General features: G+C 43.0%; 2 protein-coding genes across 11 annotated transcripts; one reads left to right on the top strand and one right to left on the bottom strand.

The window, feature by feature from the left end:
* Window positions 1–906: 906 nt before the first annotated feature.
* Window positions 907–13,005, top strand: znf687a (zinc finger protein 687a). Of its 3 annotated transcripts, none has more exons than XM_026999103.3 (11): window positions 907–943; window positions 1,872–4,106; window positions 5,078–5,162; window positions 5,455–5,539; window positions 5,670–5,854; window positions 5,958–6,149; window positions 6,243–6,405; window positions 6,702–6,944; window positions 7,102–7,217; window positions 7,803–7,905; window positions 10,082–13,005. In XM_026999103.3, the coding sequence occupies exons 2-11, from the start codon at window positions 1,874–1,876 to the stop codon at window positions 10,661–10,663; spliced, it is 3,987 nt and encodes a 1,328-aa protein (XP_026854904.2). In that variant the 5' UTR covers window positions 907–943; window positions 1,872–1,873; the 3' UTR covers window positions 10,664–13,005. The 3 variants fall into 3 exon arrangements, 2 of the variants coding, with proteins under 2 accessions (XP_026854904.2, XP_026854905.2); XM_026999104.3 differs by lacking the exon at window positions 10,082–13,005 and adding an exon at window positions 8,055–9,511; XR_014116882.1 differs by lacking the exon at window positions 10,082–13,005 and having other exon boundaries at window positions 7,077–7,217.
* Window positions 13,006–13,010: 5 nt separating this feature from the next.
* Window positions 13,011–25,820, bottom strand: otoa (otoancorin). Of its 8 annotated transcripts, none has more exons than XR_014116883.1 (30): window positions 25,730–25,820; window positions 24,514–24,609; window positions 24,254–24,348; window positions 24,013–24,034; window positions 23,542–23,581; window positions 23,205–23,349; window positions 22,982–23,050; window positions 22,591–22,781; window positions 22,348–22,481; window positions 21,153–21,277; window positions 20,836–20,981; window positions 20,582–20,690; window positions 19,952–20,173; window positions 19,694–19,855; window positions 19,442–19,582; window positions 19,271–19,326; window positions 19,026–19,146; window positions 18,828–18,946; window positions 18,448–18,583; window positions 18,174–18,367; window positions 17,963–18,053; window positions 16,984–17,146; window positions 15,533–15,732; window positions 15,059–15,211; window positions 14,781–14,923; window positions 14,469–14,605; window positions 14,024–14,121; window positions 13,759–13,939; window positions 13,581–13,670; window positions 13,011–13,454 (listed from the first exon to the last, which is right to left on the bottom strand). XR_014116883.1 is itself a non-coding variant. In XM_081696155.1 (30 exons), exons 3-30 carry the CDS (start codon window positions 24,566–24,568, stop codon window positions 13,375–13,377), a joined length of 3,528 nt encoding a protein of 1,175 aa, XP_081552281.1. In that variant the 5' UTR covers window positions 24,569–24,609; window positions 24,843–25,182; window positions 25,730–25,780; the 3' UTR covers window positions 13,011–13,374. The 8 variants fall into 8 exon arrangements, 7 of the variants coding, with proteins under 7 accessions (XP_081552281.1, XP_081552282.1, XP_026854988.2 ...); XM_081696155.1 differs by lacking the exon at window positions 13,581–13,670 and adding an exon at window positions 24,843–25,182 and having other exon boundaries at window positions 25,730–25,780; XM_081696156.1 differs by lacking the exon at window positions 13,581–13,670 and adding an exon at window positions 24,843–25,182 and having other exon boundaries at window positions 24,560–24,609; window positions 25,730–25,780.
* Between the last annotated feature and the right edge of the window lie 96 nt (window positions 25,821–25,916).

The raw sequence follows: 25,916 nt of genomic DNA, 5'->3' as shown, positions 1-25,916 counted from the left end.
ATTGTCCACTATTTTCCACTATTGCTGCATGACAGGTTGTAGTACACCACAAAGATAGCTCTGGTTGTGTACTGAAACATTTTGCCAGAGTATTATATCATACGGTTATTTTTCGCATACTAGAAAAATTCATCTTTGCCCAATCAGTATATGAGTAGTATTTAGTAGGCTATCACAATTTTTGATAGCACCATATACAGTCTCATATGCTCTGTTTGAAATAGCCCATTACATACTGCACTCAATATTTATTTATACTGGATACTTGTCCCCGTTATAGTATGCAGTATAGTATGCAGTATGCAAAAAAATGCAAACCATATTACCAAGTCACCTGAAGGTTCTGCCCACGTGGGCATGATGGGATGCAATACACCATTAGGATAGCTCTGGTTGTGTACTGGAATATTTGGCGTAATATTTTATTTTTTGCTGTGGCGATAGTAGATAAAAATAGAAATCTAAATAGCTCTGCCCTCCCGCCGCGTTACTTAGATAAGCCAATGAGATAGTTATATAGTTAGATGCTTCGTTACTACTCGGTCCTCATTTCGCAAGATGCATGTTCCGCAAGCACCTGTTCATGCCCGAGAGACTCTGAATGAAGTCAGGGCTCGTCCCTTGTAGCGGAGTTTAAAACGGCCATGAACTGTGAATTAAATTAACAGAGACTCAACTTTAAAACGCGGCTTTGCGCACTCCACCCGCGTTAAACATCAACGGGCGGACAAAAAAAACAAAAAAAAGCATGACATCCAGACTCCATCTCCAACGAACATTCAAAAGTGCCACATCATTAATTACATTACATTGCATTAATGGATTTTTAAAAATATTGACAGTACCAACGTTCACGCTGACACAGCGTTAGATTAGTAGAGATGACGTCGTTGTCATGCGCCATCCTGCCTGAAGCCTGGAGCAGTCAGGAGAAAGCGACCAGGTAACGTTGGACAAAACTTTCCCTTTCAAGACCACAAGTAGTGGCATCTGCCTTCCGTCCTACGTACGCTGCTAGCTAGTAATACGTGCGCGGCAATTACCGTATAAATCCATCATTTCATAACCCGGGTTCACTAGCTGCAGCGGTTGCAGCGCTAGGTTAGCTAACGCTGGCCAGCTAGCTAGCTAGCTTGCTAACTTGGCTACCTCCGCGAGCTCTTGTGGCGCTCGCGACGCCCGACTTAACGTCAAGTTAGCCCGCTAGCTAACCGACCCGAGACGGCAGACGGCCGGTCGATCTCGCATAACACAGTTTGAGGTTTTAAAGTTGGCCAAGACGCGGATGCCGTTTAACTGTGTGAGTTCTAGTCGAATTCACGCAAAGTTGGCGACTTTTTAGCTGATGTTTAGAAGTGGCTGAGCAGCAGGTGTGTGTCGCTACGAACCTGTCAGTGTTATTAGCTCGGATCCATTACACACCTGTACTGTCGGTTCCAACCTCTTCGTCGAGTGAGACTGACAGGAATGTTATTTTTGTGATTTTGGAGCTGTTGTTTGGCGCAAGGCGAGCTGGCTATCAGAATAGCCGGGCAGCAGAACTCGGTCCCAGGAAGTGTCAACTTCCTGAGGCCAAGTTTTTTGCTTTCTTATTTCTCTCGATGAAGTGATCTAAGTCACATGTTTCTGTAACAATACAAGATGTACGTTATGGACGTCCTTCATTAGGTGGTCTCACAGAAAAACGAGATAATATTCGTTGTGGTCGGTTTGTGTGTGTTTTGTAGTTTTAGCCTGACTAGCTAACTGGCTAGCTAAACTACCCAGGTAGCAAAGGACTGTTGACTCAACATTCCTTTGCTATCGACGTAAGTTGCAACTTTTGTTTTATTTCGTTTCATTGTGTCTGTAAGCATTTCTTGGTCACACAGGAATGGGAGACATGAAAACACCAGATTTTGATGACCTGTTGGCAGCATTTGATATTCCAGACATTGATGCTAAAGAGGCAATTCAGTCTAACTCTGGGGATCCTGATGGGAATCGCAGTGAATCCAGTGGTGGAAAAGAGAGAAGTGAGGGTCCAAATCAAAGACCTACCAGTTCCTCAGAAGTCTGTGAAAGCATTCCTCTAGCTTCCCATGACTTGCCTGCTGTGAGTGTTATAGTGAAGAACAGTGTATGTTCTGATGTGTACATAAGTGGAGAAGATGAGGAGGATGAGGATATGGTCAGTCAAGTAAGAGATGTTCTGGATGAGGTGGACAGAAGTGGAGGTGGTGCCCTGCTGTCTCCCCAGCTTCTGCCTAGACCACACAGCCTTTTGCCATCCGACACACTGCTCTATAATGGATTCAAGGCTGTCTCAGATGGAACTCTGGAAGCCTCCCTGCACTCCACTCCAACCCCAATGCAACCCAATGGACAGCTCTGGTCTCTTTGCTCGCCTAAAACCGCCAGTGAAGGTGATGAGGGCAACCAGGATGGTGGTTCCTGCAATCACCCTGCCATATTTCCACCTCACGTGCCTTTACCTGTTTCTGCTCCTTCCACAAATGTAATTGGTTTGCTCCCCTCCAAAGTTGATGAAGATGAAGTAGGACATCCTTCTCCCATCAGCTCCAATCTTTTAGATCAGTCTTTAAACAGCATCTCAAAGGCTGGAGTCCAACATCCTTTATGTGAAGATGAAGAGTCAGAACCAGACCTTGAAAGCCCCCCACTTATGATCCAGGAGAGTCCAGACCTCCAAATGTCTCCTCATAGACATGAGTCGTCTAGTGACTTCCCAGCTGCCTCTCCCTCATATCAGTCTTTGCCCTCTAGTAAAAGCCCAGTTAGAGAGGACACTTCTGTCCCACAGCACTTGTCTCCCATTGGCCCCCATCAGACACCCACACAGGGCAATAGTAATTCCACTTCCATGACTGAAAAAAATGACTCGCCCAATGCAGAGCGATACCCTGAGCACATTATCGATGAGAGAGACTCTCCTGAAAGCCCAGAGCCAGAAACACCTGCTTGCCTGCAGGGGAGAGACTTAATGTCAGCTGCTACCCAGAAGAGCACCAGCCCATTGCAGCTATCCACCTCTTTGCTGACCACCCAGCTAGGGGAGAAAGTGCTTGGACAGGAGAGTGCAGTGGAGGTTCCTGGCAAGAAAGATGCTGTGGAGAGTGGGGGGAATGGGCAGGAACTCGGAGATGGTGACCAGCTTATGAAAAGTGACGAGCAAAGTAAGGTGGACGTGAAGGTGGACACAGAAGGAGCAAAGTCCTCAAGGTCTGACCCAAAGCCTGCTACTGAGAACAGCACAGACCCCTCCATGGTGCCCTCTAGGCCTCTGAAAGTTCGAATCAAGACAGTTAAAACCTTGACCGGCAACATCACACGAACTGTTACCAGGGTGGCCCCTAAAGGAGCAACAGGTGGGGCCACCAAAGGCCCTGATGGGGCAAAGATCCAGTTGGGGGCTCGTAAGGTGTTGAGCCGGCCTAAAAGACCTGCTGCTGCTATCTCTGGGCAGCCTCAGGGTGCGAAGACTCCGGTGCTGCCTGTGGCCACCTTGCAAGATGCCAGCGCAGCCATGCTGTTTGCTGCCAGCAAGGCGCAGAAACTTGCCCGCCCTGCCTGTGGTGGCCCAAAAGCGGCGGCCACGCCTTCCGTTTCCTCCTCATCGGAGTCGGTTGTCACAGCTCGCGTGCTGGGCCACAAGATGGTCCGCAGTGCCGGACCTTCCGGCAGACCGGTGTCCATCATGAACAGCCCTGGAGCCCCAGTCTCCCGCAGCCAGTCCACCCTTGTTGAGGCCTTTAACAAGATCCTCAATGGCAAAAATCCCCTGCCCAGCTATCAGCCTGACCTCTCCACGCTGCCACCCCCCGAGTGGGGCCTGGGTGTGCCCGCCACTGGCTACCGCTGCCTGGAGTGCGGCGACGCCTTTGCCCTGGAGCGCAGCTTGGCGCGCCACTACGATCGGCGCTCCCTGCGCATTGAGGTGACATGCAACCATTGCACCAAGCGCCTGATCTTCTTTAACAAGTGCAGCCTGCTGCTGCATGCACGCAAGCACAAGGAGAAAGGCCTGGTCATGCAGTGCTCGCACCTGGTCATGAAGCCTGTCAGTGTGGAGCAGATGATTGGCCAGCCAGACACCGTGCCCGTAGGTGGGTTGCAGAGATGGTAATCTGATGGTTTCTTCCTTCATTTAAGCATATTTCACAGCTCAGGAGTGTCTAGGTATAGCTTATGATTTTCTTTTTTACCTCCTGGAAATCCATGTGAGTTAGGAAGGACTCCTGTCATTTAAGATGGATTTACACTAGGAGATTCCAGCAGTCTTATACGTTTGTTGCATGTCACACTGTACAACATGCTGCCACTGAAATCTTGACCAAATTCCATGAGCAGCTGTGTGATCTCACTTGTTTTGAAAATCAAACTATACGATAATGTTTTTCTAGCACTAAACTCTATAATGTTCTGCATTTGTAATTCACATATAACTTTTTTTACCTAAAAGGAGACACTAGAAAAAAAACCTTTCTCTCTACTGCTACAATTCCACAAAATGTTTTTCCTACTTGGAGTCCCACATACTTGATTTTCTTATGCTATACATTAATTTATTTGTAATTTGGTGTGTGGGTTCTGCATAATCTCCTCCTTATTGGTTGTGTTCTTTATGTTTGTCACAGCAGTGGGTTCACTGTGAGATGGTGGAGAAAAATTCCTGCCACTGCAAGAAGATAATCTTAGGTTGACTTTGGCTACAGTGGCAGTAAATAAGATGCCGTGGACCAATGAACCCTGCAAAAGCATAATTGCAACAATAATCCCACAGTATAATCCCAGTGTAAACTCAGCTGCGGTTCATCTTTATTTGACATTTACATATGGTAGAGAAGTAATAAAAGATCAGAGTATAGAACTGGAAGTTGTATGCACATATGTAAACCTAATTAAATGTACTGTAGCTCCCTAAAGAGATTTACTTATACACAACCAACATTATGACCCTTTCTTCTTGTGCATGATGTATAACCTGTTTATATGTGATACTTTTCAAGGTTTGCCAACCCTTCATTAATTGCTTCTCTTGGTTAATCGCCCGGTTGCTTTACCATTTCTTTCATAGGTGTGCTCTCTCCACCTCTGCTGGCTTCCTCTTGTGTGCCTGGAATAGAGGATGTCTCTGCACAGCCTGGGGTACTTGATAACTGGTAATAACTGGGCCCTATCACCTGGAATCAATATGTATATAAGCATACAAAATGTATAAAATTGTATAGATATTTGGTTGAAGTGACATGTTACTAACACATGTAAATGAATGTAAGCATACGCTGATCTGACTCTTCGATTAAAATTCCACTGTGAACTCCTCTTTTTCCCCAAAATATTTTCTCCCATTTCCCTGTCAGGGAATGCTAGAAGATTGCCATGCTCAGTGCCTGCTAATACAGTGTAATATTGCTGTTTATCTGACGATGTTTGCTGCTGGTTGTGCTCCAGGTGCCCGGAGTGTAATAGCCTGTTCAGCTCGAGGGAAGAGCTGGCCGCACACTTCCAGCATGCTGAGCCCTCTGGTGTCGACACGGTGAGTGTGCACTACATGGTTGTGTGTTGTTGCAGAACCAGCACCTCATGGCATGAAGTCTGGTTACTGAATGTGTGTGTGTGTGTGTGTGTGTGTGTGTGTGTTGGGGGGGGGGGGGGGGGGTGCGCAGTGCTGCATGCAGTGCTCTCCTCCGATGCCTCTGTGGAATCCCTGCAGTGCAGCAGCCCACCAACGTCTTCACCAGCACCTCTCCCCTCTCGTCTGCCCTGAGTGTGGCCTCATCTGCCAGCCCCACAGCCTCAGCACACACACACAGCAAGCCTGCCTGCACTACGCACGCCAGCTTGGACACAGGTACACACACAAACTCCTTGCTGCACAGAGAGTTGGTATTTGTTACTGTTCCGTTTGTATGGTTGACTGCTTCAGTACCCTTATTTTCACTCTCTATCTGTAGGTGTGACTGTTGTCAGGTGGTGTTTGGAGGTGTGAATAGTCTAAATGCAGTGAAGACTCACATGCAGACAGCTCATTGTGAAATCTTCCATAAATGCCCCTCCTGTCCCATGGCCTTCAAATCTGCCTCCAGTGCTGATGCCCACTGTACTGCTCAGCACCCTGATCTCTCACACACACCCAAGCATTCCAAGTAGGTGTCCAGAGCAGTCACATCTCTAAGATGCTGTAGGTGTAAGGAAAACTGTTCTAATGTGTGTCTGTGTGTGCTTTCCCTTTCATGTAGAGAGATCTATAAATGTGTGATGTGTCGGACCCTTTTTACCCAGAAAGGCTTGCTCAACCTCCATTTTGACACTCACCTAGTGAAACAAAAGGTGCAAGTGTTTAAATGCCCTGACTGCAACAAGGTGTTCACACAGAGAGGTTCCCTCCTAGAACATGTAAAGGTCTGACTCTTATTTTATTCATAAACTGGTTCTGTTTGGGTACAGTCATATGCAAATATTGTGCCTTTTTATAGCAGTTTAACCAATCTGACAATGTCTTGTTAATTATCTTATGAAATCAGATATGTTGGATGCTGGGAAGACACTAAAATGTCCAGCAAGGGCAAGACCAGGATTGGGAATTAGAGCACAGCTGTAACACCTGTCTTGGGAAGACTGATTGATACAAAAGTGAAATGTTGTTTTACACGCCATCCATTTTTAGTCTGTTTTCCTCCATTCTGCTTTGCCTCCAGGCTTCTCACAGGAACACTGCGGTTCACCTGAACGACATATCGGCTCGGAGGGGATCCGTGAAGATGGTGGGCTCCAATGGTGAAGAGTGGAGGAGAGAAGATGAGGAGGAAGGTGTGGGAAATCCAGGAGCTATGGAGAGCCCCGCCCTTCCCGATGTCCTGATCTGGAGCTGCTCAGAGTGTCAGACACGCTACACCAACAAAGACAACTACATCAGCCACATGGCTACCCAGCACAGAAAGGTCAGAAACCACAGCTATGGTCACTGAGGAGGCGGTGTGGACAGACGGCATTACCAGAGCATGTGTGATCTCGTACACTGCAACAGCAAGTACTTGTTGCCAGTGTATTTCTCCATTTGCTATGAATTACAGTCACATTACCAATTCTGTCCTGAAGGAGCTGAAGAGGTTTCCCTGCACACAGTGTGAAGGCTCCTTCTCATCCTCCTCCAGTCTCAGGCGACACATCCGTGTCAAACACAAAGGCATCAAAAGAGCTTCCTTCTACTGCCAGTGAGTATGAGAACACACACACACACACACTCTATCCCTCCTGGATGTGTAATCTGAAGACATAATATGTCTATGATGCACACCTATTCTCAGAAGTTTCTCTTGGCCAGATTTAGTAACACTGATGAACAAAATGGAATGCAGTGGCAAAAAGACATGCAACTCTCAAAGACCAGACAGTTCCTTAATCTGAAGAGTGCAAAAGCATTAGTAGCTGTTGTTTGATACAAGTTTACCAAGGCTTGAACCCTGATTATTTTTCCTGTGCAACTGAAATCTACTGTTAATCTGTAACATTGTAACTCTTGTATGGTTTATCATACAAGTCCCATATTTACAATAATTGAAACTACAAATGATTATTTTATGAAAGCATGTAAAAATTCTTATTGCTAATTCTACTCGAGGCCAAGCCATTAGCATTAGAGTTAGCCTGGCTGTTCTCATGCTGTTCTTACCAAGATAACATCTGTACAGATCACTTCTGCTCCTATAACTATTTGATGCTTTAATCATTTTAATTAGCTGCTTTGTTTGTTTGTTTTTTTTGTCATATCATCAGATTTTGTGTGCTTGTGTCTTTAGGTTGTGCACTGAGGGCAAAAAGAGTTTTAGCAGTAAGCTGATCCTGGAGAAACATATGCAAATTCATCATGGAGGACAAAGAGGAGCAAGCACTCCAAGCCAGGTGAGTGAGTCTCTCCTCTCTCTCTGTAAACAACCAGCATGAAATTCTCACTACTGCTCAGCATCAACATGTCATTAGACTAAATACATGTAGGATCAATGAAGTGTGTAAAAATGAATTATGATTAATAATAGATTTCATTTGTGTAGAACTTCTCCTACTCAAAGGGCTTTACAGGAAGACGCATACAAAAACAAACTAAGCATTAAACATCGCACACAAAATTATTACTAATGAAAGAACTGTGAAATTAGGAAAGAAAGTAAAGAGCAGTGTTGAAGGACTAATCATAGAAAGTTCCACATGTCAGAAGTCACTAAATGACATGCCGTCACTGGTGAGAAGTTTGAATTTAAGGGGACACACAAGACCAGGGTGCAGGGCCAGGGGAGTAGTGGTGAGTTGGACCATGCAAAGATTTAAAGTGCCTTGGAAAATATTCTAGATATTCTGTACTAAATCTATTTTAAACATGGCTGCCTCCATGAGGGTGACCCTCTCTACGGAGCATAAATTGGTTTATTTGAAGACTACAGAACAGTTTGATTCATCATCTTGTGAGCTGCACCTTATAGAAAAAATGCAAAAAATGATCCCTTTCAGAAATATTTGCTACCTGTTGTAGGTAAGAAAAGCATTGCTTAAAATGCTCTTTGCATATGTATTAAATCCCTTTAGTCTAGCTCTTATCAGAACCTGTTGGTGCAAGTTTCTACCAGCATTTCTACCACTATTTGGGATTAATCTGTGCCCGTTTCTCCTGACCAATTTGCTCTGCACGTTGGTTTGATGATGCTTGTGGATTCCAGTTTTCAAAACAGTTCCACAAGTTCTTGATTGGATTGAGAACTGGACTTTAATCTGCCCATTTCTCCATTTTGTTCAACCATTCTTGTGGTGTTTTGGCCATAAGATAAATGACCTACTGAATGTTGTATTTTGCACTATCCATCTGTCCTTCAATTTTAAGAAGACACCAAATCCCCACTGAGGAAAAGCATCATAACATGATGTTACCACCCCTATCTGTCAGTGCTGTCATGGTATTTGCGGAGGAATGGGCAGTGTTGCCTTTGACATAAATCCCTTACAGTTGGTTCAAAGGTGAGAGTTTGAGTACTCCCAGATTGTGTACTATTAGGAATAAAGGTGTTCAAATTATTCTGGACAATGAGATTGTTAATCAGACGTGCTTTATAAATAGGAAAGTGACAGTTTAACAACTACAGTTTAAGACTGTTTTCGATCAGGCAGCTTTTAAGAATTCGGAAGGTGGAGCGAGTTGGAAGATGAAGGACAGCATAATTTCTCGGTTGCTGGTGGAAGGGATGATTTTGCTGGTCCCAACCATTTGACCAGATTGCAGGGACAACAGAAACTGCTGAACAGTGAAAAGAAAGTCAAGGTCTGGAGGACTGGTGTATCTAGGACATCATGGCAGAGTCCAAGCAGTAAAGAGAATATAAATGACGGCTGTGTTGGCGTGTACCAAAACATGACTGTCCAGCACTGATAGGCAGGTAGACCAACTACTGATCTGAAGGGGGGGAAGAAAAAGAAACTGTAGGCATCCAGTGAAAACCACAGCAACCTGTATTTATACAAGAATGGTAAGGCCAATCAAACGGAAAGTCGAAGAAGTCAGCAAAACAATAGTGCAGCGCGGAGACTCCAACTAGCTACTAGCCAAAGTCACCACACACACACACATACACACACACAATCAGCTACTGGTGGCCAGCAGCTTGAAGAATGAGTGGAACCCGCCCAACAAAGATGCAGGCCAAGGTGCAGGATGGCTAGAAAAGGGCTCGTCGTAGAACAGGCGGAGTAACGTTGGGAGACGTGCTGGTAGAAAACATGGTATAAGAAGGAAACTCCAGTGGAAAAAGAACACAGGTAAAATGAAAGTTAAAGCTAAAAGCTCTAATTAATCATATAAGAGAAGGAAACACACTATAACATGCAAAAAGGGAAGCAAATATAGTCCAGTTATTTTAGTTAGTTTGTTTAGTCCAATTATTTTTATTTAACATTGTACTACACCTCTGAGGACATTTTGACCTCCAAGTATAGAGATACAAGTGTGTGCCTGCACACACAAGTAAGCATCTGATGCTCACTGATGGTAGTTTGTCTTCCTCATTATATATTGCCTTTTGGGCCCTTGTGCCAGGTATGTCCTCGCTCCACTGACACTGCTGACAGCTCCTCTGAGCAAGACGGAGCCCTCAACACCGTGACTGCTGCCTCTGCAGAGGATGGCTCACCGGTCAAGGGCCACCCACCTCGTTCTCTCCGGGGAGGATGGCCCCAGGACCAGGAAGGGGTGGGCTTCCGCTGCATGCCATGTGGCTTTATTTCAGAAGATAAGGAGGAGTTTCGACACCACATCAAGAGTCACCGTGGCGATATGGGCGGGGCAGTGCAGTGTCAGCAGTGTGGGGCATGTTTTGCGTCTGGCTCTTCCCTCAGTCGCCATCGCTTCATCAGCCACCGCATGCGTGATGCAGACTCCGAGCGTTCCTCCACACCCACACCCGCCCCTGACGGAGATGATCAGCAAAGTAACGTGACTCCTGGGCCTGCAGCAAGGGCAGCATCTCCAGCGTTACCACCACAGCCAGAGGATGGGGAAGACAAGTTTGCTTGCAAAGTGTGCAGATGTCAGTTCAGCAAGGCTGCCGATCTCAACACGCACTTCCGAACTCATGGCATGGCCTTCCTTACGAGCTACAAAACGGACAAGCCGAACTGAGACAGCGCAGAGGAGGGGGGATGTGGGGAGCCTGACAATGAATGAAGCTGTAGTTTAAAATGTGATGCTCTACTGACCTTGTGTTTACACTGAATGTTGCTCTAAAAAAATGTGCCTTAAACACTCCACACCGACACTCGCAATAGTAGTGTACCTGGTTAAAGTTCAACGGTAACTTTAAAGAATTTCAATCAGAGCTCCGTGTAGTCTTGATAAAGGGGATCTGGCAAGTATAATTACATTTGTTTTATGTAGTTATTTAGTCTGATTACGTTTTGATGTTGTTTAACCCCTATGGGTCTTAATATTCACAGTTGCCTTTGTAACAGACAAGCATTGTCTATCCTGACTAATCGTTCCCTACATCACTTTAAGGGTCATTCTGTGCTGGTACCACAGACAAACATTTTGATGTGTCATCAAATTCAAAGTATAGGTTTTGTATACCTAGTATGGCACCGAACACAACAAGCAGTCCATGTAGTAATTAAACCTTTAAAAACCATAAATGTAAAATATTTCATAGAGACCTCCTTTTTTTTTTTTTTTTTCTGTCATGTTATTCTGAGAACTCCACCTGTCCGATTTTGCTGGCTAGTCTTCCTTCAGTAGTAGTTCCATCTTAGAGTGAGTTATGCAGGTTTGCAGTTTAATTTATAAATACCTTCAACAGAAAATTGTGAAAGCACTCTAGAAAATATTTCATCACTCTGGCTTTAAATGTTTAAGATACTACTTGTCTTTAAATGTAGTTTCGAATGATTATATTATAATAATATATTCTGTTCTAAATACACAGAGACTGATAGCTAATTGTCAGTTGTAATATAGTTAGACACAGTTGCAGGAGATGGAGATTACAGTTACCTTACAATAACCCTTTAATTTTAAATGCTTGGTTCTGATTTTGGATATATATTGATATGATTTCTGTTTTTAATTCTCAATAATCAGTCGAAAAAGTATAATGTATTAATGGTCATAGTAAAATTTAAAATGAGATGCTGTAATGGTTACCTTTCTGTTCTAATTATGATTGTCTTATATACTGTACTGATATGTTTACTAATGATATGCCTAATAAGCCATTGAATTTGGGATTCGATTCTGCTTAGATGAAGAGGAACCTTAGAATGCAGCAGTGTGTGACGAAGTGAAGGGATTGTATGAGCAAGGAAGGCAGGGGAGGAGAGGGACATGAAGGCACTTGCCTGACTACTTGGTCTAAACAGACATTGTGTTCTCTATATTCTCATACTTGGACAAATCTAAGTATATAAAGGTTTGTAATGATATGTATTACTAGCAGTAACGTGGCTATTCATTTTTCTTTTCTTTTAAAGAGGATATAACTGGATGATGAGTCCCAAATAGATTTTGGGAAATGGGGGAAATACTGTTCTGTTTTTTTTTCCCCTTTTCTAGGCAGCTGAAGGTCCTCTATATTAGGATCTTCGTTAAGATGTTTGTTCTTTGCGGTCAGCTAAGAAAAAGCATCAGGCACCCTTCTTTACTTTTTTTTTTTTTTTTTTTTTAAGTTTGAGAATGTCCATTATTTAATTAGCAGCAGATTCTGATCTCAGGCTTATTTAAAATGCTCCTGTTTTTTGTTTTTTTATTGATTTATTGATAAATGTGATCCGAGTAGGTTTACATTGGATTCTGATTATTTGCATGCACTTTTAAATTTCCCAAAACCTCCTGATTGAGGCCTAAACTAATTACCACCTTCATTCTTTAGCATTATACTTAATCTGGAAATGCCAAAATTAACCCATTATAAATCTCAGATTACTTCTCCTTCATGTAGCTCATGTGATGACCTAACATGAATATGCAGGCATTTTTTTTTTCAGTATTCATTCTAGAGTCATTCATTTGACAGGCCCTAGAATGGATGGTGGGAATATCCAGGTTTGTGACAGCTTTCACTTACAAGTCTCTTTTAATCAGTATGATTTGAACATAGATCTTAAAATCATTACCTGTTCTCTTTTACCAAAAACTAGTATCTAAATCTAAATTGGTTCGAGTCATTTCTCTATTTAGTTCTTGAAGGACTCTTGGTTTCTCAAAATATTATCAAACAAGTTTCATGTTGTACAATATATGTAAAGTACCAGCATGAAATGTACAAAGATATCCCATATAAATGTAACTAACCATTCTTTTTTATTATTCAGCTTTCTCCATTGCAGTTTTGTCTAGTTCATCTGGTTTGAGTGTTTTACAATCTCCATTCTCAAATTACAGGTCTGAAATTCTCATATATATTAAACAATTGTACTTCATACACAATTGTATAATAAGAATAAATATTGTGTTTTCCCTGTCTCTTAAAATGTGGTTGTGTTTATGTACTTTTCCATTTTCATGTGTAAACATGCTGAATAGTGGGCCAAATTCAGACTGTCAAGTAATCGTTATAGTGTATACTCCTCTATAATATATTAAATAGTTTAATAGCCACTGAGTGAATATGTAACTCAATAGAATATTTTATTTAAAATATTAGGAGGATGAACTGCTTGATTGGAATAGGCCAGCCTACTACCACTTTCAGTAATAGTATTTTTTGCAAGCGATATTCTATATACATTTGAGTTAATATAAAATAAATTATTAACTAAAACAGGTTATTGCATTAGCAGTGAGGTCTATTATAGTTGGTAATTCAGATATAGATGTTTTCAGGAAGTATTTCACTGTTATCAGTGAATATATCTTAGCAACAGCAGTGCAAGAGGCTGGAGAAGAGTTACAATACCAAACATGGTTTGTTCTGGGGCCCCTAAACAGCACAGAGAGAGACATATTAGAAAATATGACAAAGAACATCAGACATTTTTACATTCAAAAACGTTGCCTGTGTAGTGAGCAAATTTGGGTTAAGTGACTGACATGCCCAAGAGCTCACCCGCTTGATGTTTAGAGAATGTGTACATGTGTGTTTGCCAGTGCCTTTAGGCCTTATAGAAGATGACTGCTCATCAGACTTCAGTTCAGTCTGATAAAAAACAAACCAAATGTACTTACGCCTAATCACCCTAAAATATCTGTGGCGATGTGTATTCTTGCGGTTAGGGAATACGCACCTCCTTTTTGTGGCATTGCATTTGGGGAGGTTGTGCTGGAGATGGAGTCACTGCGAATTGCCAGTCCCACTGCCTCATCTACAGCAGCTCTCTGGTCCATGGCCAGCCTTTGCCTCTGGGTGTCAGTTATCATGGCAGCATTGTCAGGACCCAAGGCTCTCAGCTGGCTTACTGACAGTGCCTGGTCATAAAACAAAGAGCACAGGATAAATTTACATTAAAGAAAACAGTGCAATAGTCAAGATAGGGGGCGGGGGGTACTCACCACCAGGCGCTCAGGAGGGATGAGGGAGATGGCAGACTGCTGGATGAAGGGCAGGACAGATGACTTCAGACTGGCCAGCTCAGTGGCAGTCAGACCAGCTAAGGACAGAATTCTGCACGGTCACTCACAAACAAGGAAATGGCATCCAACAACTGATCAGAGGGCAGTGGTAGCTCAGTGGTGCTTGACTAGTAATCAGAAGGTAGCCAGTTCAAGCCCCACCAATGCCAAGTTGCCACTGTTGGCCCCTGAACAAGGCCCTTAACCCTTGCTAAAATAGTAGTCGGTCATAACTAAGTCGTTTTGATAAAAGTGACATACAAATGTAAATCTGTGGATTATTTGATTGTGACTGTCCCCTTTAAGGAACTTTTATTATCCCAGGATACATAATTTAATCATTTTGTACATTTAAAACTTTGAATGGCTACTGTTTGGAACAGACCAATTGTGTTGCCCATGGTGCTAACTTCAGCTTCACCCCACCCTTTTGGGTCACCAAATGCAGCGACAGCTTTTCTCTTCAAACACTCCAGAGCACTCAGTGGGCACAGGACACGGCCTATTTCCCCCACCGCCTCCCTGATATACCCAAACACACAGAGAAGCATGCCCAAATATTAGTTTACAGAATTCTGAGTGATCATTAGTTTGTGTACAGGACTGTGTGTGTGATTTTTTATATATATATATATATATATATATATATATATATATATATATATACACACACACACAATCTTTACTAATGTCTTACTTGAATTCTCCAGTATTGAGCTGATCTGTCTGGTTAGGCTGTAGTCCACAAATAAAGGAGCCCAGACCCACCATCTCAAGTGCTCCAAGTTTAAGAATTTTTAGTCCAGTTTTGTCAGTAAAACCCTGCCAGATGGCTGCCATCTGCAAGAAACATGACATTAACATCCACATTAGTATCATTAATGTTTAATATGGAGATGCATGTGTGTGAGTATGTAAGTAGTTATCCACAGTGGTGCCATGTCAGCAGCTGATAATACCTTGTGTGTGTGTTACCTGTGTTTGATTCCAGTTGCACACTGACAGAAGTTCTAGGGTGTCCAGTGAGGTGATGTTCAAGTTTTGGAGTTGCTTTTCATTAAACCCCTGAGACACACAGCCAAGCTCCACTATCTGAGTCTCATTCAGCATAGTCACATCCCCCCATACCTGCAAAACAGGAATATCTTACATGAAAGACTGGATTTTATTGGATTATATTTACTGACAAATGCATTCATATAATACAAAAATACAATATTTTCAAATACCTGCTTTATTGAATATGTCAAACAATTTTTGAACTGTAATTCATATTTGGGATACACCTCATTAAAATGCTTCTTTATTATTGATTTAGTTTAAATACAAGGTTCTTTTTTCTGAGACTTGATATGTCTTTAATATGAGATACAGGTGAGCACTCGTGGAATGTGTTGTTTGTCTTTGTGAACACAGTGATGTAAGATCTCACTGAGTTTGTGTGTGTACCTCAACAGCTTTCTTCTTGAGCACCGAGAGTTGTTCGGCAGTGTAATTACGTATCTCTCCGAGCACGGAGACGGCGTCTTTGAACGTTTGAGCAGTCATGTTGAAGAGCTGGGTGGGGCTCCAGTATACATTCCCCTGCCCCAGATCCTCAATGACCGACAGAGTAGGCTCTGACAGAGAAGGCTGCACTCCTGAAGACACTACAAGTCAAAGGGAGATAGAGAATGACCCTATTTTCATTATTCCCATTATGGTAATTTCCAATGGTCATGGCATGGGAATTACTGAATGCAAGGCATGTGTGACTTAAATGACTCAAGTTAATTTACCACAATGAACAACTTATGCCGAGATAAAATAAGGGTGGTGGGAGTACACAATAGGTCCTAGTATTCAAATTATAGTGTACAAACCGGAGCATAAAAGTTGCCATTCTGTACATTTGAGCTTTAATCCATGCTTCTTCAGAAGCAAAACACCACTTTTCACATCACTGCTCGTATGCTTTTAGAAGGCACTACACTAAAGTTGTTCTGTGCACACCCTTGTCCACAACTCCCTCGCTTCCAACAACCCTTGTTCTGCCCTTCCTACTGATTATGTCCACCTGTTCCTCATGTAGTTCCCTCCCTGCCCACGTAATTAACTCCACCCAGTTTGACACTTGTACATGAGGAAACCTGGAGTGAGAGTGTGTCAGTCCAAGCCACTGTTCCATTTGCCTGGTTTTGATCCTTAGCCTGTCATTAGTATTTCCCATCCTCCTCCTGTGGTTTAGCCTTCTAGCCGATCTCCCTTGCTCGTTTGCCTACAGACCTTTTATCGGAGCTTGAGAGTCGTCTAAGCCTTTATTCTCACCTGACAAGTTGGCAGTTTAAGTGCACCTCCACCCTCACACAAACTACGTTTCATGAAATCACATGTCATGACTGCAGGGTGTGTGGTACACGTTAGGCAGACCAGGTTATCTTGCATTAGTATCAAGCAAAATGGCTGCCTTTAGTCACTTTGAGCATCTCCCGCACAACTGTCATCCTGTGCCTCTCTAAATCAATCCAATTATTGCACTCAAATGGCAACTAAAGACCATTATACTGCACCATTTCACAATGCATGTTTTATCATCATCAAATGGTTCCAGGAAATGGGCCAGCCTGCTAGTTCTCCCAAGATCTCAACTGTATTAGGCATGTTAGGAATGAGGAGCAAAGGGCTGTTAGAAATGCACGTCTGATTAGCAGCAGCTGTCGGCAGCATCATTTTTAATGGTTCAGCATTCTTTCACAACTCCTCCAGCATCTTGTAGAATCCATGTCCAGAAGAATTCATACTGTCCTGAGATTGAAGCTGCAAACCACTGCTGCATAGGCATACATTATAAACTTGCATCTCTGTGCATATTACGTATTTGTCTCCTCGATCACCTTTCCCCCACCACTCTATGAACCCACCCTCTCTCCTGCGCCGCTGCTGGTTGAGCCCAGTTTTTAGCCAGAAAAGTTTGTGACGCAGTGCCAAAAGGTCCGGCTTGAAACGGAACTTCTCCGGAGTCGGAGCGGCAGCCTGCGCCAGCATGCGGTCCAGCAGATCCGACAGGTACGACTTCAGCCAGGCCTGCGGAGTAGGTGAGAGGGCAGGGCGGTAAGAAAGGATAAGGAAGAGAGGGGACAGAGCGGGGCTGCATCTGAATCCTATGTTGGCCACATGCGAAGCATTTAGGAGATAGTGGGATCGAAGCGCTCAAACAAATTAGGTGTGTTAAAGTGGGAAAGTCCAAACTGTGCAGTTCCAGCTGTAGTCTTGACGCTACGTATACAAGTTGTCTTGGCTGAAGTCTTTGACAGCTACACTGTTTGCTTGTGATTGTTGAACAAAGTTAGAACAAACAGTTGTTGATGCAACTTAATGAAAGTTACCAGTTTCTGTAAAATTACACATTTGACCAATATAACCAAGTTTAACCAAAGCTGCTGAATCCACAGTGGAATTTATTTGATTTAGATGTATTGTAATGACTTAAATCTATAATATATAATAAAGACATGTTTATTAGGATTTGACATCAAGAAAGTCCTTTTTATCCAACACTGAGACAGATGGTTTCTTTCTCCATGGCAGGGGGTTTCAACTCCAGTCACGATGATCCACTGTCCTACACATTTTCTGCTTTACCCTGCTCCACTCATTATCTAAATGAAAAACCCCTGCTCTACAACGCTGCATAAAGTACTTTATGAGTGGTTCTCCAAACTTGTTTAAGCCCATTCTCACTTTCCTTCTTACTTTCAATTTGGTGTCTTTCCTTCCCTCACAGTCTACCTCATCCCCTGATTCTGAATCAACATCATCCCCTCAGATAAGGGAACAAGGCAATGTGAGAATAAAAGTAGAATGAGATGTAGCCTTTCCTGACGGCACTTTCTCACTCACTTTGGAAGGCAGCATCTCAAGTGCAGTATCATTCCATAAGAGAAGTGGTCCCAATGATTTCATGACATCTTCTGACCAACCAGACGGGTCCCTAATTTAGATGACATGAGTTACAGCAAAATTAATATAAAAAACTACATTAGGCTAGCAGAAGGTCGTAATATCAGATGCCCAGCCATGACTTGGGATAGCTTAGTATGCACTACATTACCCATAGGTGCTAATGAGCAACTTGAAGAGAGGTCCCCTGTAAGAGTAGGGAATGTATCCACAGGTTGCCAGGGCCTGCAGAGTACTGTTCATGGCTGAAGGTTTCAGAGAGGAGATCCAGGTAGGGTCCAGCTCACAAATAACCGGCCCCAGAGACAAGACTTCTGCAGGGGACAGTTCTGAGGCATTCTTCCCCTGAGCAGAGGGAAAATATAGATTAGGTCAGGGACAGGGGTGGGATGTGTGACAGGTGTGTGTGTGTACGCATGCTTTACCAGGCAGCGGAGAGCTCTGTTTCTGAGTTCCCCGCGTAATGATACATTATTGGCCAGGGAGGAAAAGTTGGCTTGACTCATCTTCTCCAGGAAATGAGGGCACACTGCATCTGGGAGACCCTGAATCATCTTTGCTCTATGTGGTGTGTGTGTGTGTGTGTGTGTGTGTGTGTGTGTGTGTGTGTGTGTGTGTGTGTGTGTGTGTGTGTGTGTGTGTGTGCGTGTACGTACCATCATGCATATTCAAATGTGTCCATAAATGTGATTGTGTGAGCAGGAAACAAAAAGGAAAGAGCTTAAATTTTTAATTAGCATATTTAAACCCAGCAAGCCTGCACACGCAGTTGTCTGAGTCAGGCAGCTCTGTGAGAGTAACGTACGGTAGGTGGACCAGCAGCAGGGCAGGAATGGCCAGGAGCTCTGCATCACTGATGTTTGTGAAGTAGGCAGGCCTCTGCTTCTCCAGGCTCAGGAACAAGCTGTGGGCGATGCAGTGCACCTGGGGTAGGGCCAGACCAAGTGAGACAGACCAATGAGAGAAATAACACATGCATGTTGTAATAAATGAATCTCCTTACCTGTGACCTAGACAGCCAGTCAGAAAAATTGGCAAGCGCCTGTGCCATTTCCAAGGCATCACTTTGATTGACATTTCCAACCATGTCACAGGTTACGCCCTGGACAGCCTGGCCCAGGCTTCTGTTAAGACACCATTGAGTTAGATTTTCTAATGAATCAATGCCCAGTTTTGATTCATAGGCATTTGTGGCCCATCACTTGATATCATTACATCTCACGCTTATGTTGGAGTCAACGGTCTCACCTTATTTGCTGAGGTTTGATTGTTTTACCAAAAATCTTCTTCAAAAGATAAACAGACTATGGAGAGATGAAAAGCAGGAGGCACAATGAAAGAAAATAGATTATGGTGCTAATTAGGTCATACCTGAAATTCTACATATGGAAGTTTGTGTATGTATGTGTGTGTGTGCACCTGTGCACGGGACCAGCTACGGCCATCCACCTGGTCCACAGAGTTTATGTTAGCTTTGTCCAGAGTGGAGAGAGAGAGAGAGGGAAGGAGTGGGTCCGGCAGCTGCTTCACCAAATCAGGCATGCTCACGTTGATTTGCATCTGACAGGGAACCAGATGAAAGTCAGGCTCACAAAAGGCTCGCAGCAAAACTGTCATAAAAAAAATAAAATAAATAATATTATATATATATATATAAACCATTTGTCTCACCCCCACAAGCAGAGCCTTTTTTTGTAATGAAGACATCTTCTCACTAATGTTTTTTAGGCCTTGATTTCGCAGCAGCCCTTGTGAGTTGATTCTCTTCAGTAGTTCACTTTCTACCCCTCTGACCATGGAGCCCATTGCCAACAGCGTCTCACCATTGATGTCCTACAGGAGAGCGTGAGAGAGCGATGGTGGTGTAGCGTGGCCTAGACCGTTATGAAAAATGCGGAATGAGGAGGAAATCAGAAAAGGAGGACCAGCCTTATCCTTGTCTAGGAGCTTTCTGGCCAGCACCATGGCCTGAGCGGGCATCCACTGAGCCTGGCTCAGACTAGACAGGGTGTCCCTTAGAACCTCAGAGCTGACGCTGGCTAGCTTCGCTGCAGGCAGGATGGACGCGCTGGCACCCAGAGAGCGCAGCAGTTCCAGGGTGGGAGGAGCCTCACTGTCTGACATCATCTTCCTCACAAGCTCCTTCTTCATCTAAGAGGGCAGGAGAGAAGGAGGAAGAAAGGTTAAAGAAGGAGGAAACACAGGAAGAGAAAGAAGGAAGTGGTTAAAAAGAGGTACAAACATGGAAAAGATGGAGGAATGTGTGGACTCATTAGTATTTCATTGAATTGCATTTATTTTAAATATTGAATTTAATTGTATTGGAATTTAAGTACATAAATATGGATGTTAAAGGTAGAGTATGACACTCTGGTAACCCATGTAATGTAGTTTTTCTGCAAGTGGAATGTATGTGGGTAGATAAGAGAACAGCTGTCTGATGGGCTTAATATAATATCAAGAGTAACTGCGGTCAAATTAAATCTTTAAAAAAAGTTTCATTGTCTACAGAGAACCAGGATTACTTATGAAAAATCATTTGCAAATAATTTCCCAGACCTTGTCAGTTCCAGAGTTCTCACAGTTCCCCAGCTGGTACAACAGCTTCTTACTCAGTGTGGCATTTAGGGACTGGGCATCGTCATAGAAACAAGCAAGACTGCCAAGCCTGGTCAGGGAAGAATTTAACTGTGTATTAGTCACCAGATCTTAATAATCCCATAATCAATTACGATGTGATCAGGGATTAAGAGCTTTAAGAGTCTATGATGCTTCTTGCATTAAATTGGCATAGTTGTTATATGTCAACACACCTGTCCAGGTGGTTCAGGAAGGTCTGGCTGCCATTGGAGCACTCTCGCTTGAGCCGTTGATAGAAATTCTGTCCATTCACAGGCTGCATCTCGCCCACGTTGGTGAATGAGGGCAGGAATTCGGGGCTCTGGAAGAACTTACACAGCTGAGAAAGTGAGAGGGGGAGGAAGAGGCAGAAATTAGGACTGAAAAAAACCAAACATATTTCATATGACATTTTTGGGGCAGAGTCACTGAGTAGAGAATTACTGGGAGCTGTTCCGGAGTGTCAGAATGAAGAGGTTTGGGGGTTGGGTTTCGTTTGAGCAGGACTGACCTCATTGGCCGGGATGCTGTTCACATCCTCCTCAGTCAGCCGCGAAACAAAACGTCCCATCATCCTTAGCACCTCCGCCTTCAGCCAAGGCTTTCTAGCAGCGCATCCAGGAGACGAGGAGTTAACTGGGGAGACGCGGAGAGCACCTGAGGTCAGCAACACATCCTCCCACTTGCTGCCATTTCCCTCCCTCCCCATATGCCCCCCGCCCTCATCTCACTCTCCCTCTCCTCCACCTTGCTTCTCTGTTTGCTCGAATTTTCTGCGAGGCTTGTCTCATCGTTCTTCCCAACCATTTCTCTGTCCTTAGGAACATCCTTCTCTGGGTTGACAGGACAACCAGTAAATAAATCTCATGGCCCTCTGTTCCATGTAGCACAAATTCCCATGTCAGTTCACAATGATAGAGATCAGCTCCAGTAGCTGTAATTAAACACTTGGTAATTCCAAGCGAAAAAAAATATTTAAAAACAGCACAAAAAGGTAGTAAACCGGTCTCTTCACATGCTCTGCAATTTGAAAATGTAATGCAAATTTCTGAAAAATATTCCACAAATGACAGTTATTTAGGAAATGAATATGTCTAAAACACCATTTCCTTTAGAGTAAAATAGTACAGCATTTTAGAGCACACATACATGACCATGAGCACACTCAGTCCGACATCCTCCTGCCTGGTCCACGTAATGACAAACGAGGCCTGTCCTTTCCACCCGTCTTCCAGTCCTGTAGTTTTTTGGTCCTGCACATGTTTTCTGTTCTCTTTCTCCTCACTCTTGCGCTTTCATCCCTCATCATCACCGGGCCACGTCAGCATTCCATTTAATGCCCTCTCTCTCCCACGTTCTCTCCATTTAACGCTACCTTTCTCTGCGCGTCTGTTCTCGTTGGTTGTATTGTATGAAGTTATGAGGCAAGCTGTGCTTGCCACTGTAATTATATTGCTAAAATGTACCTACACAGCTTGTACTTGGAAATTTCAGTGATCGACAGAAAGTGAATTCAACTTTCCTGTATTATGATTTCAGGTTTTACAGAAAGATTGAGTAATATTTAATATCTGTAGCCCTTTCATAATCTCTTTACATTTGTGCTATATACCTTGATGATGGAAGCTGCTATATACAGAGGTACTTAAGGAAATTGGGTACTGTTTTGGCTTAAGGAAGCTCAGAAGTCTTTGGTGGGTACTCACCAGGGGTGGCTGAAAGGGTGACATTTTGTTGACAGCTGGGATCATTTTCCAAAACTCTGTGTTTCATCCACTGCCTGATCTGTTCCCTCTGTCCTTCAGACAGAGAGCTAAAGACCTCACATAAAAACTTCATCCTGGGAGTAAGAGAAATTTAAGGAAAGAAGGAAATATGTATACACTTATAGCAAAGGAAAAGGAACATGAAAAAGGGTATTGTGTTAGTTATCTGTCAGATTTGCTCACATTTCTGCTAGATGAGAGCTCTGTACTGTGGCTGGCAGCACTAAAGGAGAGGGGGGCATGGTCTCCAGCAAAGGCTTAGCCGCCCACAGCAATGTCCTGAGCTGCTCCATGTCAAGCTGTGTAGCGTTCTGTAGGACAGCCGCCCAGGAGAGAGGAGCCACAAATGCTCGCATAAAGCAATGGCATTTCTCCTGGGTTTGTAGTTCAGCCGAGAGAGAGAGAGAGAGAGAGAGAGAGAGAGAGACACAGAGAGAGAGAGAGAGAGAGAGAGAGAGAGAGAGAGAGAGAGAGAGAGAGAGAGAGAGAGAGAGAAGTGAAATGGAAGTTGACTCAACCATGATCAGATTTCTAAGTGTGTTTGTTATTTGACCCGAGTACGGGTGTGACTAACCGTGGTGTTGCTCATGAGCTTGATGATTTGTGGCAGACTTGTGCAGTTCCACATTTTCTCTGTGAGGTTCTTTAAGGCCACATTACATATTACCAAGGAACCAAAGGAAATGAGAAAGATGTGTGAGCAAAGGGTTCTTTTGGTATAACACACCAGAATGTGGTGTGTGTGTGTGTGTGTGTGTGTGTGTGTGTGTGTGTGAATATATTTTGGTGTGTAATACCAAGGCTAGTTCCTGCTCTGCTGTTTCATTGGCCTTCAGTGCAGAGTGCGGAGCAGAAACAAAGAGATGAGGCAGAGAGGAAAGGAGTGCAGGGAAAAGAGAGATGGGGTTCACCCCCATTCTGTTTAATGGTGTCGTGGAAGAGCTTTGGAGAAATAGGGAGCAGACATGAAGGAATATTATTAATCCTGTGATACTACCACTTCCTCAGTCATTTATCCTTGGAAAACCATAATTTCTCCTTGGAAAGCCATGTAGTTTCCAGTTCAACAGTAAAAGAGCCAGAACAAATGTTGTGGGAAAGGCTGGTGACATCGCGGAAGCATGACCTCTCTACCTGTTAAACGAGAAGCTCATCAGCATGGGGGGAGGGTAACCTGTAACAAACATATCATCCTGTCAAGACTGAAAGCACAATGTAAAACACCCCAGAATGCCTTTAGTTTTTTTTTTTGTCACTTAGTGTTTATAGATATCAGCAAAGGATAATACATTTTTTGTAGGATCTAGAAGAAAGAATAGAGAACTGACTGCAACTTTAAATTCTGAGCATGTATCAAGACATCACATTTACCTAAACAATAAGTCATTCTTAGCCAAGAGAGAATTGTGTTCTCCCTGTGCAAGAGGAAACATGTCTTTCTGCATATGGTCTACAGGAGATGGTCCATTGGCAAGCCCTAAAGTGGCCTTTGTAAGTGTACCATACAAACTCCTACAAACAGCACTCGTACCATACACACAGTTCGACAAACTTGTAATGGAGTCACTCTGTTGGGATTACCCATGAACGTCACAGAGCTCTTACCTTTCTTGGAACATTTCAACATCTGTGGGGACAAAGAGTGATCAGGTTAACTGAGCAACATTCTACTGTTCTTGTCCCATTTATGGAAAATTATGCCACACTGGGGATTTTGATTCACAGTTTAAAATAATGTACTAGGTCTAATAGATCTAGATCTAAAATTTCAATTATTTGAAATTTTGTAACAGTCGTTACTGATGTAACATAGTAGAGCTGACTGAACAGTGTAATGGCCAGTCACCAGTTGTTTGGCCATCTCTTTAAAGTCTTCAGGCAGTTGAGGAAAGCCCAGGTTGTGCTCTGGCAATGCAGATGGTGTCATGTTCTGTGACATTACTAAAAACGAAAACCATTCCATGTCATTTTTGATTGTATTCTAAGAAGTGCTTTATGCTGACTTGGTAAAGCAACATCACACAACCAGTGTAATACATTGCTACAGCTTAACTAGATTCTGCACTTTCAAAATTCAGTCGTCAGTGAAATCTAAATTCAGCCTACCTGTGACCCACTGAGCAAAAAGTAAGAGACTCATAGCGCCACCTACTGGAGACATTGTATATTCCACTTTACTCTCTTGTTGGCTGTGGACCTGACCTAAAAAGGAGCAATAAGGATTCAAGGATTTTTCATCTAAAATATTCAAGGCAAGAGCAAAAACATTTTATAAAGCAGGTCCTAGGTGCTAAGGCTCCAGTGTTTGGAACAAAATGCTGAATCAGAACATTTCTAAGCACTTGAGAGCACATTATTAATAGTGTCTTTTTAAAACTTTCTGATGTTATAAAAACATTATGACATAGGATGCTTTTTAAAATGCACTCAAATACCTTCATGCTGATTCTGATTTAATGAATTGGGCTATAAGTGGGTAGATAAAAAACAAAAACAAACAAACTGTTGCTTAGCATGCGACACCCTCCCCCCCTTCTGTTTACAGGGATCCCCTTCACAAGTTTTTATGTTCCATTGCTGTTATGGTTTCTGTAGCCATGCCCACAAGGTTCATATGCAGTCCATGAATTCCGCCATATCTAGGCTTCTGCCTTTGAGGGTTTGAGAGGGCTGCCTGGATACTGGCTGTTGGAACAGAATCCCATTGGGATTCATATACAGAAAAACACTGCCTTTAAATCTGACCTGTAGTTTCCATCACATTCAGTCTACCAACTAAAAACAAACAAACAACAACAAAAAAAGTGATAAGTTAAACAAAACCTATAATGAAAAATGTTTTAGATTGTTTTATACACAAATCAGGGGGAAATGCTAGAATGATGAGCTTTTTTACAGCAACGGAACGTTCTGATGTTGGATTGGCCGCATAATCTAATTAACACGAAGACACATTTAAAAGAAATTAAAATGTATTTTCGAAACTTAGAGATCTCTAGTACTCATATAAACCAGTTTGGATGAAGGAAATATCATCCACAGTATGACTTCAAACTGTTTTTACATTTTTTTTGGTGTAAAACAACTTTAAGGATATATAAGATGAGCAAACAGTTAATAGTTGATACACAATAGTTAATACACTTTTTTTTTTAATCTATAAGAGGATGTCAAATCTGACTGCATCTAAACATTCAGAATATTGTGGAAAAAAATTAAAAGGATACTACTCTGTAGTAACACCTGGTATAACATTTTTATTCATTAGGATACAGCCTGTGTTAGTCTCACATAAGGAAATAAAGGTGAAGAGCATACTTACCGAACGTGTTCTCCTCATGAGGTTCAGAGAGAATGGTATGTGATGTGGTAGATACGTGAAACCTACATGTGCCATGAGGAACAGGTGTGTGTCATGTCATCACCTCTTGACTCCTCCCACTGATCCAGAGCAACAGGTAAACGAGTGGGCATTTGAGGCTGTGTGTGCTTGAACTAAATAGGACTTC

This window comes from Electrophorus electricus, chromosome 14 (genome assembly GCF_041902795.1).
Source record: "Electrophorus electricus isolate QZ-2024a chromosome 14, ASM4190279v1, whole genome shotgun sequence".
NCBI classification, from domain to species: domain Eukaryota; kingdom Metazoa; phylum Chordata; class Actinopteri; order Gymnotiformes; family Gymnotidae; genus Electrophorus; species Electrophorus electricus.
Note: the sequence above shows the minus strand (reverse complement) of the source record. Positions and strands in the feature narration are given on the sequence as shown.